We start from the raw sequence: 12,853 nt of genomic DNA, 5'->3' as shown, positions 1-12,853 counted from the left end.
GGTTTGAGCCATCAGGGAGGCCCTTATTAATAAGCTGCTGAATGGTAGCAGGGAGCACTAGGCTGAAGAGTCACATCCCTTTGCCCTTCCCTTTTGTTCCAGGTTCTTTGCCCAGTGGCTGAAAAGGGATTTAAGATAAACGAGACTCACCTCTGGGTTTTGAACAGCTCACTCTAGGGGAACTTGTTTTTGTTATTCGGAAGTGAGGATGGGATATGAATACAAGCAACATTATGCCACACATGATAGGCACATAAGAGAAGTAAGTACCCAGAGTTAAAATGTCCAAGGAAGGTGAGTCCTAGAGGAGGTGACATTTGCTCTGGGTGTGGAGGATGAGAAAAGAGATTGCCAAGTGAATAAGTAGGAGAAGGGCATTCCAAGTAAAGAGAATTACATGTTAAGGTGGGTGGCATTTTCAGAGAGTAAAGTTTTCTGCTACTTGGGCAGATGGAAAATGAGATTCAAAGCTAACCTGGAATAAGATAGTGAGGGCCTGAATTCCAGCCAGGAGGTTTAGACCTTGTCCTATAGGATTAAGGTACTGTTAAGCTTAGTAGTAACATTAATTTGGGTTTTAGAAATTTGAACAACAATGCGGAGGGCAGGAGAGGCTAGAATCAGAACATCTAGTAAGGGACAAGTATTGCAACAATCTAGGGAAGAGATGATAAAGGCCTGAACTAAGGCACTGAGCATGAAGATGGAAATGGATAGCAGATTCCAAAACAAACACGGTTGTTATAAAGAGGTTTGATAGTGAAGGAAAACAAGGGCTTGAGTCTAACTTTATAGAGTCTCCCTTAGGCTGCTGGCAGAAAGGGTGCTTGAAGCCATTCATTCACGCCTTCCTGCAAAGTTTCCATACCTATAGTTACATAGACACAACAGTTTTAAATGCCAGCTCTGAAGAGAGGTGGCTAATTCCTGCTTAAGTGAATTGTCATGCATTATCCTCACCCTTGATTTTCTTCTTAAAAAAAAAAAAATATATATATATATATATATATATATATATATTTATATATTTATTTATTTATTTTTGGCTGGGGTCTTAGTTGCTGCACAGGCTTTTCTCTAGTTGCAGTGAGCGGGGGCTCCTCTCTCGCTGTGGTGTGCAGGCCTTCGTGGCTGTGGGTTCTCCTGTTGCCGAGCATGGGCTCTAGGGCACGCAGGCTTCAGTAGTTGCATGTGGGCTCAGTAGTTAGTGGCGCATGGCCTTAGTTGCCCTGCAGCATGTGGGATCTTCCCCACCTAGGCACTGAACCCATGTCTCCTGCATTGGCAGGCGGATTCTTTACCACTGAGCCACTGGGGAAGCCCCTTGATTATCTGATACTACTGATGACTGAGAAGCATCCCTCTCTCTTCTATTTTCAAATTTGTTTTATCAGAAATTTTTTAAAAGTCAAAGAACCAAAAAAAAAAAGTCAAAGAACCAAAGCATTTAGTATCAAAGACTGAGGTCTTCCCAACACTGACAAACATTCTTTTGTTTATTTAGGTCCTTCTCCCAGATTTAGAATTTTATGTTAATCTTGGAGACTGGCCTTTGGAGCATCGAAAAGTCAATGAAACCCCTGGCCCTTTACCTATCATTTCATGGTGTGGCTCTCTGGATTCACGAGATGTTATCCTTCCAACATATGACATCACCCACTCCACGCTTGAAGCTTTGAGGGGTGTTACAAATGATCTCCTTTCTATTCAGGGAAATACAGGTAAAAGTCATTCTCTAAGAAAAAGCTTAAAAGTAAAAAAGGTGAAAGGAAATGTTCACTCAGAGAGAGTACGTTGATATATTTAAATAACCATTGTTCTTCTTTTCTAACCAGGAAAAGAGAAAAACAGCAGTCTGAACTCTAAAGTGGTTTTTATTTAGGATTCTTCTAATTCAAAAATCAAAGATATGTGAGCTGGGCTAGTAATGTCCAAAACCTACTATAACTGAGTCTCCTTTGAGTTGGTCACATGTAAATACCATTTGAAAATATATTTTTAAAAAATTTTTATTCATTTTCTTTTTAAAATTGTATTATTTATTTATTTGGCTGCATTGGGTCTTAGTTGCAACATGGGGGATCTTCATAGTGTCGTTCAGGACTTTTTGTTGCCACTCAGACTCTCTAGTTGTGGTGTGCAAGCTCAGTAGTTGTGTGTGGCCTAAGTTGCTCCGTGGCACATGAGACCTTAGTTCCCCAGCCAGGGATCAAACCTGCCTCCCCTGCATTGCAAGGTGGGTCCTTAACCACTGGACCACCAGAAAAGTCCCGTAAAAATATGTATTTGGTAAAACTTTCACTTAATGGTGACTCCAGTGCCTTGATATTGCTGGATGAAATGAGGGAGAATTCTGAAAAATATAAAGTTATATTCATATGTAAGAGAATGATATAATTTGGATATTACAACCTCCAGTAAGAAATTCTCTTCCCTGTTTATGTGACTCTTGATCCTTTACAATCTGAATTCCTTCACTCCTATTTAATGGCCTTAGGTTTATGGTAATACACACCATTTTATTAAACTGAACTCCCTGAGTAGAAAAAAACACTGCCTATCTTTACAAGGCTTCATTTCTATTTAGAGCAATTCAGATGGACTTATTCTGTAGACGAGACTAGAGACTCCTTGTAAAGTCTCTAAAGATAATGGGAAATGAAAACTGACCTACTTTTTATTTGATATCGGTAAATTCCTGAAAAGTGTGCTAAAATAGTAAAGAGGTTGACCACCCCCCTAGTTTCTGTGGTTTATGACTTCTCCCTTAGAACACTGAGAAGTGTTAACTAATGACTTCTTTTTAGAATGATAGAAAGAGATCTAAATTAATTCTTCCTGATCATTTCCCTCCCAGGAAAGAGAGAATATAAATATATTTACATAGTTTAGTTATACATGTATATTTACATTTAACAGCATATTAGAAAAATTCTTCAGTGTATTCAAATTGATGTGCTCGAAATTCTGAGTGACCTAAGAATTACAGTTGTGTGGGTGTTACTTAATTGTGTAGTTTGTTATAGTCACTCTAAGAATGACAGTCGTGTGTGTGTGTGTGTGTGTGTGTGTGTGTGTGAAGCACAAAAGATGGAAGAAACTAATGCCTTGGTGAGTGAACCAAGTCACGGAACCTCTTTTTGCTTTGAACTTGATTCAGCATTGCTTTGGATAATTCCTAAAGTCATACAACAGGAACTCAACCTTTTGAGGGAGCTCTCATTAGCACACAAAAGGATGAAAATTAGAGCGTATTTTTCGGAGGTTACACTTACTTTAGAAGATGTGTTGATAGTGAAAGAGCTTTAGCATCTTAAATAACAAAGGTAGATTAAAGATGATATACTTACCAGAATATAAAAATGTCAAATTCACATGAGTATTTTTTTATGGTCTCAAACATCTAGGACCTTCCTGGATCAACAAAACAGAGAAAGCTTTCTTCAGAGGTAGAGATAGCCGAGAGGAGAGGCTCCAGTTGGTGCAGCTGTCCAAGGAAAACCCACAGCTGCTAGATGCAGGAATCACAGGATATTTCTTCTTCCAAGAGAAAGAAAAGGAGCTCGGAAAAGCTAAATTGATAGGTTTCTTTGACTTCTTTAAGGTATGCGCTTAGGCCTTTCTGGAGAGATACAAAGTGATGAACTTGTGTTAAAAGTCAAACAAATAGCTGGGGTTGGGCAGATTTCTATGATTTTATCACACACTTTCTTTTCAGACACAGGGAATTACAAAACTCATGCGGTTTCTTTTTCCTTTGTTGTTGTTGTTAACTTTGTCTACAAATAGCTCAGAACTGTGTTTAGTACTCAAAATATTAACTTAGGATTTTGGTATATTTCCATGTTTTTCTCTTTTTTGTATTTTTTAAATAAACTGGGAATATAAATGTCTGTTGCATAAAATGATCTTATAAATAAAAAGTGTGAATTTCATGCTAGTAAAATGATGTTCAAGTCCCATCTGTAGTCCTGCCTCTGCTACTAACTTTGGGGCTGTCATCTCGATAGCACCTCTCGCCTCTAACATATGTGAGCCCGCCCAGCTCCTTCAGAGCACCGCATATGAGGTGCAGACGAGATAGAGATGTGAACAATGTGACAAAAACTAACTGGCTGTGACAAAATCTTGGTACTTTGATTACCCGTGGTGCCAATTATTTAAGAAAAAATTGATTACCAAATCTGTATGTCCTCTTCCTCTCAAGGTGATATAATGAAGAGAGCATGGGATTTGGGCTCATACAACAGAGGTTTATAAAGATCTCTGAAATGAGTTTTTTCATTTATTTTTTTTTTTTTTCTAGGCCCACCCCCACCCCCGAGTTTTTTCATTTATAAAAAAGGAGCTGATAATATCTGCTTCACATTATTATAATTGAATGAAAAATGATTTTAAAATGTAAATCAAAATTTATTAATCCAGCAAACATGTGAACAGTTTATGTACTGTGTTGCCGGCATCACACTAGTCCTTAGTCTTCTCCAGGTTTCTGTTTCCTCAGCTCTAAAACCGAACTTTGAGATAATGCCTTCCCTTTTCATACTTATGTGGGTGTAAGGAACAAATGAAATAATGTATAAATAAAAGTGTAAATTATTATCAATATTAAGCTTTAATAAACATAGAGCTTTGGAAATAGTTTTCTTACCTGGTTACAGAAATCTGAATTCCCCATTACATAGACATAGCATTCCCACTTCCTAAAATTATTTATCACCTTATCTTTAAATATGTTATGTTTCTCAAAATTGACCTGACAAATGCTGCTTATGATTTTAATACAAAGAGAAGATGTGTGTTACAAAATAAAGTGGAAAGCTTATAAATATTAAGTTGGAAAATAATTTCTTTATATTTAATATTCCAGTGTTAACCAGAAGCAGAACTGAAGCAAATGACTGCTAAAACTTCTGTGTTTGTTTTAATCTTTTAGTACAAGTATCAAGTGAATGTGGATGGGACCGTGGCTGCTTATAGATATCCATATCTCATGCTTGGTGACAGTTTGGTTCTGAAGCAGGACTCACCATATTATGAACATTTCTATATGGCACTGAAGCCGTGGAAACATTATATTCCAATTAAAAGAAATCTTAGTGATCTACTAGAGAAAGTTGAATGGGCCAAGGTATGCTTTCCATAATTTTAATTTATTTAGGTCATAACAAATTCACCAGTATTATTTAGTTACACAAGTTTCATCATAACACAATTTGACATCATTTAGGCAAATGAAATGTTATTTTGTGAAATTTTTGTTTCCCTGAAATCAACATCAGGACCATTTTGAATGCCCACTATGAGTATGTTTGAGGATTTTTAGAAGATTTGAAGTACAGTGTTACATAGAATATAGGTTTTTCTAAAGGATCACTATTCATGCACACACACCAAATGCAAATTACAGATTAAAAAGACCAGGGTTAAAGTGCTTTATGCACAAGAAAATATTTAAAGCAATTATGGTTTAATTGCTTTAAATTAAAGCAGTTTTAATTTAAAATTGTTTTCCCCAGTTATAAAAAAGGGCACAAGTTTTTAAATTAATTTTTATTGGAATAAAGTTGATTGACAGTGTTGTTAGTTTCTGCTGAACCGCAAAGTGAATCAGTTCTACATACACACATCTCCACTCTTTTTTAGATTCTGTTCCCATATAGGTCATCACAGAGGACTGAGCAGAGCCCCCTGTGTGCTACAGTAGGTCCTTGTTAGTTGTGTATTTTATATTTAATAGTGCATATATGTCAATCCTAATCTCCCAACTTATCCCTCCCCTTTCCCCCTTGGGAACCATAATTTGTTTTCTCTATCTGTGACTCTATTTCTATTTTGCAAATAGATTCATTTGTATCATTTTTTTTTTTAGATTCCACACATAAGTGCTCTCATATATTTGTCTTTCTCTGTCTTACTTCACTCAGTATTGACACTCTCTATGTCCATTCATGTTGCTGCAAATGGCATTATTTCCTACTTTTTATGGCTGAGTAATATTCCATTGTGTATATGTACTACATCTTCTTTATCCATTTATCTGTCAGTGGACACATAGGTTGCCTCCCTGTCTTGGCTGTTAAAAATAGTGCTGCAGTGAACATTGGGATGCATGTATCTTTTTGTATGGTTTTCATGGGATAACAAGTTTATAACGAATTCATGCTATACAACATCCCAAGAATCATAAGCTTTCCATAAAATAAGAATTCTTTTTTTTAAAGGAAGAATACTAAAAAGCTCTTGTATTTTATTGTGAAATTATAAAATTTACCCTTCCACTGTAAATCTTTATTCTGTTTCTGAGAAGCAACATGGCTATGGAAACAACTGGATACCTGATGCAGAATATTTGTGTGACCCTTTATAAAGAGTCAGAATTGCTTGCAAATGGCTTTTCCTGAGAGCAGCATCATATAATATTAGATATTTTATAAAAGTATAATTAGGAATTTGACTATTCCTGGTATTGAAGGAATAGCTAGTAAGTACTAATAACTGAATTTTTTATTACAACAATAACATAGTCTTTCATGGGTACCCTTTTAGAACAACTTTTTGATTCAAACTAAATATTTAAATAAGATGTTATAGCATAAAAACTAATTCATTCTATTCTAGTTTGTATTTTAACATTAAGCAGAGAGAGTTAGATTGAGGGAACAGATGATGAGCCCCAGATTCCCTAAGTAACTTGGAAAGTACCAGGACAGTCACAATAGGGGCTGTATGTGGATTGTTGCACTGGGAAGATCCAAACCACGCATGATTATTTCCATATATAGCAGAGATGTCTAGGAAAGTACTTTGTCTGTTTCCATAGCCTCATTCTGAAGTCATATTTTCATCACGTTTCGTCTCTCCCATGATGTTCACATTCAACCCTACATCTCTCCTACCTCCCACTTAGCTCTCTTTGTGGGTTGCAGGAGTAATTTTCATTCATTGTTTCTTTTTAAACTTTTCAGGAAAATGATGAAGAAGCCAAGAAGATTGCAAAAGAAGGACAACTGACTGCTAGGGATCTGCTACAGCCACACCGGCTTTACTGCTACTATTACAGGGTACTACAGGTCAGTTCAGAGGATCCATCCTGCTTGGTTGAATGTCCTCAGACCAAAAAATGGCCTGAGTCCTTGCTTCCTGAAGGGGCTCAAGAGTCAGCCTGTGGAACTCTGGCTACACTGAGGCACCAAGCTATAGAAAGATAGTACTAAGTCCCTTTGTGGCCACCACATTTTTATCTCCATTCAGTTTTAAGAAGAGCAATACTTATAGAGACCTTACAAATATAGATTAAAAGCTCTGAGCCTCAGAGAACATCTTTCCTCATATGGAAAATAGGAGGGTTGGACTAGAGGTCATTAACATCTCTTTCTGCTCAAAATATCCACCTCTTCATTCTCCTTACTAATTAGGATTCATGCTTTTGCCGTCAGTACAGGGTGGAAAGCAAATATTTAATTTGTTGTATAAAACAAACATGAAAAGTACAGTTGACCCTTGAACAAAATGGGTTTGAACCATGCAGGTCCATTTATGTGTGGGGTTTTTTTTTTAGTAGTAAATATTGCAGTACTGAGGCTTCCCTTGTATCTCAGTGGTAAAGAATCCGTCTGCCAATGTAGGAGTTGCAAGAGACGTGGGTTTGATTCCTGGATCAGAAAGATCCCCTGGAGAAGGAAATGGCAACCTGCTCCAGTATTCTTGCCTGGAGAATCCCATGGACAGAGGAGCTTGGTGGGCTACAGTCCACGGGGTCACAAGAGTCAGACACACCTGAGCACATACTTGCACACTGCAGTACTTCACAGTCAGAGGACATGGAACCGTGCATACTGAGGGACCACAGAACTGAAAAATCCGATGCAAAGGGATATTCCAGTCAGTGGCCAAAGTGGAGGGACATTTCACAGTCCCATCACCATTTGCAAAACGTGTCTGACTACAGGCCTAAAGGGAAGGATGTATAAAAACCACAAACTTTACTTTGAGATGCTTATCATCTTTGTTCACTGATTTGAATATTCAGCCAAGTTAATTATTTATTAACATGTGGAGGATGAATTCAAGAAGTGCTGTTGTTCAAATAGGGACACTTTGTTTGATGTCCCTTTCCAAGACGGTTCTTACCTTTGCATAAAATAGTGGATTGGGGTTCCTTGTAAGATTATGAAATAGCACACTAGTGCCTATCATAACTAAAGTTAAAATGTCACTTTAGGAGTGAAATAAATCAGACCTTTGGTTTTACTCTGAAGATAACACAGCAACTAGAAACAATAGCATGAGTGGGGATGATTCAGTGGAATGAAGTTTGGACTAATCTTTCCACATTCCAGAAATACGCTGAACGCCAGTTGAGCCAACCTGAAATACGTGATGGAATGGAACTTATTCCTCAGCCAGATGATAGTGCATCTTTGTGCCAATGCCACAGGAAAAGGCCTTTAAGACAAGAGCTTTAAGTTAGTCCAGATTCACACTCCTATGTGTGCCAGCAAGAACTTTCCTGGCAGTATACCGATGGAATCTAAGCTGTGAAGACTGTGGAGACAGCCTGGAAGCCTGGATGCAGGGGACTGCTTCTCTTGATGCTTTCATGCTATGTGGATGGACAGGGCAATATTAGAGTAAGTATTACCAAGTATCTTAGTATATCAATATCTTTTCAGTAAAAACTGCTATTATCATCATCATAGTTTCTCTAAAAAGAAAAACTTGGGGATCATAGTAGATAGAGAGGCTTGCCAAAATATAAATAACTTTCTATGAAACTATTTACATTGTATTTATTGGTTTGTTTCTATCCCTTGTTCACTTTCCCTCTTCCCCTTCCAGTTATGAAGAAAATACATTTTTGCAGGGTGCTACAAGCTGCTTTTGGTATTGAGTAATAGCAAGATTCCTCTTGGAAGATCTGTTATGAATAATTAAGGAAGATGAGAATGACTCTGTTATTAAAGGTAGCTTGGATTCTGTGGAGGGAAATTATTTTAAAGCTCATTCATATCCTTTTAACTAAGCTTTACTCAAGGTCCAAGAAAAAATTAAGCAGAGACAGTGCCTTAAGCTAATAATTCCCAGTCGATCTGAGTTGGACACCCATCAAGGACAACCCAATTTTTTAAAATAGATGAGAGCATCCTATGGGTATCTTCATTATCTATATATTTGAATAAATGATAACTGTAGCCAGTTAGGGATCTTTAATTCTTTTTAATCTTTAAAAGGGATGCTTGAATACCTCTGCAACAAGCTCCAGGAAGCCTGATATCTTGGGATTCACTAATAAACTAATGACAAAAGTAAGCATCTATTCTTCACTGTACCCCTTCTGTATTTCACTGTGCTATATTACTAAGATAAAATCTTTGGAAATTTACTTTGCCTTTTAGGACAGGGTGTAGTCTTAAGACTTACAGTCCAGAAATTCATTACACACTCTTTGTAATATCACCAATCTGAAACTCAGTTCATCAAAGAACACACTCCCCAAACAGGAAATATCCACACTCCCAATTCAAAAATATTTACTCTTCTAATTGAAATATTTACTTAACCTGGAAAACAGTGTGACCACTTTAAATGAGCCATATTTATTCTTTACTGAATAGGAACACAGAATTTTTTTTTAAACTAGATGAAAGCAAAAGCACATTTTGTAATGGTGTAATCAAAACCAAGGCTTCCCTGGTGTTCAGCAGTATAAAGAATCCGCCAGCAATACAGAAGATGCAGGAGATGTGGGTTTTTTCCCTGGGTCAGGAAGATCCCCTGGAGGACAAAATGGTGACCCACTCCCGTATTCTTGCCTGGAAAATCCCATGGACAGAGGAGCCTGGCAGGCTACAGTCCATGGAGTCGCAAAGAGTCGGATACAACTAAGCACCTATAGCATCTGTTCATGGAAAACACTAAAACACTTGACACCAGTTGCTCAAAAGCACAAGTGCATAAGTATAAAATAAAGGGCAAGCTGCACAGTGACTAAATCCTGTGGAGGAGACGGGTGTGAGGATATTTGAAAGTGTTAGTTGCTCAGTTGTGTCCAACTCTTTGTGACCCCATGGCTTGTATGTAAGCTAATATAATAACTACATTTATCAAAAATAAGCTATCAACATTTTGTTACAGGCAAGAATACTGGAGTGGGTGGCCATTCCCTTCTCCAGGGCATCTTCCCAACCCAGGGATCAAACCCAGGTCTCCTGCATTACAGGTGGATTCTTTACCATTTGAACCACCAGAGAAACCCCAATAAAATGTTGGAAACATACTAGTCATCATGAGGGAGCTGGCTAAATAGATATCTATACATCAAGGAATACAGTTTAACCATTAAAAAGAATGAATTAGCTCTAAATGCACTATCATGAAAGCTTTTCATGACAGTGTTCAGTGAAAGTTACAGAACAACATGTATAATGTGACACCATATATGTAAAAAACAAAATGTATCCACATGGTTGAAAGGATATTCACCAATATCTGAGGAGGGAATGGAGAGAAGGAAATTTTTACTTTTGCCTTAAACCTGTCTATGATATTTAAAATGTTTTTACTGTAAGTATGAATCAGATTGGACAATAATGAAAAATACAAACCTAGGAAAAGAAAATAAATGCATAAAAGATATATATATAAGAAGGTAAAATGAATATTTATATTTCCTTTGTGCTATTTTAAAATGTACTATGCCTAGAATTTTGTATCATGGAATATATTATTTACACTTTTTAAATAAAGTACACTTTCTAAAGAAATTTGAAAAAGATAAGTTTTGTTTTTTAAGAAAGAGGATTGAACCACCTATAGTTTTGGTATTTCTGTAACTGGGTTGGTCTAGTTTTCATTCTATTATGTCTTCATGAATGAATGAATTAAAACTTTTATCACCAACACTAAATCCCTAGTAAGTAGAAATTAATATTGAGGGAAAATATATTTGGGCTTGACACCATTATTTTCTGTTATTTCAGGTGAAAATATAGTAAGTGTAGTGTCTTAGTTCATGCTACCATTATAAAAAGTTTACAATAGACTGGGTGGCTTTGACAGAAAATATTTATTTCTCACAGTTCTGGAGGCAGTCAGTCCAAAATCAAAGTGCCAGCATACTGAAGTCTGGTGAGAGCCCATTTCCTGGTTTGCAGACTGATACCTTCTCATTGTATCCTCACATGGCAGAAAGCAAAGAGAGAGGAAGCAACTCTCTCCTGTCTCTCTTATAAGAGTACTAATTGCATCACAGGGGACTCCACCCTCATGACCTAATTACCTCTCAAAGGCTGTCTCCAAATACCATTACATTAGGGATGAGGGTTTCAACATATTAATTTGTGGGGTTGGGTACTGGCAAACTTTCAGTCCATAGCAGGCAGAGAGAGGAAACATTCTCTCCTGACATAAGGCCAAGGAAAGAAGAAATACCAGTTTCTTATTTAGAGGGGTATTGAAATCATCCTTGTGGTGGTGAGTTATGTTTGACTTCCAATAGTTGAGAAAAAATTAACCAGACAGTAAAAATCCCTCTTCTATGACCAGAACCAGATCTTCTATGCACAGAACCAGAGTTTATCCTATCCCAACTACTGCTGCCCCTAACCTATGCCAACCTCTCGTGGAACCATTCCAGTTACTGAGATCAAAATTTTCTTTTTTAAGACAAGTTCTCTCTATAGAGCTATTTGGAAGAGGAAGCCACAATAAACTCTGATAAGCAACACTGCAACATTTCTTAAACACAGGGAAAAAAAAACAACTGGAGTTTGTTTATTCTATGGACAGAAATTGCACATCCTGGAAGTGTGCACAGGAAGGGTAGGGGCAACTTATGTAGAGGGAGTTATGACTGCCAGAAGTGAGGAAAGAGAGTTAGGAAAGAAGAAATATTTTCATGAGCTACCTGTTTTGTTTCACCCCCAACTGGATGTACTTCAATACAGTTTGATGCTAACCACCCAGATTAGCATCAGATCCTACAGGTTTAGGGCTCGTTGTTCCACAAGACTGTCTTTACAGACACCAGGCACAAGTTAGTTTCCTAGGCTACCCACACTTCTGACCAACTGGCTGCAAATTCAGAGGTGCCCATGATACCCCTCAGGTTCAGTAATTCTCTAAAATAACTCATAGAACCCAGGAAAATGCTATATTTAACGACTACCATTTCATTTTAAAGGATACCTATAAGGCAAGACCTGGATAAATTGATTGAATTTTTAAAAGAAAAAGCAACAGGGCAATTCTCAATGAGTCATGGGGATGAGGAAGACAGATCTCTGTCCAAAGAATCAGCTAACAGTGCCCATTCCTATCTCCCAGCCTCTTCAAACTGCTGATGCCCTTACACAATAGACTTCCAGATATTTCTCCAGCAAGGATGGGTTTATTCAGCATCAGGAGAGATCTACAAACCAGGCATGCAAACATAGTGAGGCACATGCAAGTCCCCAAAGGGTAAGGAAAGGAGAATGCTTTTATAGAGAGGAAAAGAAAGTTGGGAGGGCTGTAGTAAACCAAGAGTCCATGACCTTTCATTGGCTGAGTCCTTGCCAGAAAAGAAGAGGATTCTTTCTTCTTCCAGTTGGGCTCTACTACTGGGATGGGTGTGAGGGCTCCCCCTACTGGTCTCCTAATTCTTTTTAATTTAGGTATCTTGATTTCATTTTTCACAGGCTAATCCCCTCTGGCTTCTTTTAGGCCACTGCAAGACTGTGACTTTGATCCACACCCACTCCTCATGTGTGACATTGTGGTTTTTCTACTATATTAGGGATTTTTAAAAGACTCCATGCTAACATGAGCGGGCAGGCTTGTCCACTGTTGAGGTTTGTTCCAGTGTCTAAGT

At 37.6% G+C, this 12,853-nt stretch overlaps 1 protein-coding gene across 3 annotated transcripts in view; it reads left to right on the top strand.

Annotated features, from left to right (window-relative positions):
• The window catches only part of POGLUT3 (protein O-glucosyltransferase 3), a 31,677-nt gene extending 20,911 nt beyond the window's left edge, over window positions 1-10,766 (top strand). For all 3 annotated transcript variants that reach the window (XM_043898434.1, XM_043898445.1, XM_043898453.1), the window contains 5 exons: window positions 1,505-1,721; window positions 3,408-3,604; window positions 4,937-5,131; window positions 6,969-7,073; window positions 8,343-10,766. In XM_043898434.1, the coding sequence (XP_043754369.1) occupies window positions 1,505-1,721; window positions 3,408-3,604; window positions 4,937-5,131; window positions 6,969-7,073; window positions 8,343-8,468 (840 nt within the window). In that variant the 3' untranslated portion in view covers window positions 8,469-10,766. The remainder of the gene's footprint in view (window positions 1-1,504; window positions 1,722-3,407; window positions 3,605-4,936; window positions 5,132-6,968; window positions 7,074-8,342) is intronic.
• The last annotated feature ends 2,087 nt before the right edge of the window (window positions 10,767-12,853 follow it).

The sequence above is a fragment of the Cervus elaphus genome, chromosome 1 (assembly GCF_910594005.1).
Source record: "Cervus elaphus chromosome 1, mCerEla1.1, whole genome shotgun sequence".
NCBI classification, from domain to species: domain Eukaryota; kingdom Metazoa; phylum Chordata; class Mammalia; order Artiodactyla; family Cervidae; genus Cervus; species Cervus elaphus.
The sequence above is the reverse complement of the archived record's forward strand: the minus strand, read 5'-3'. Positions and strand labels throughout refer to the sequence as shown.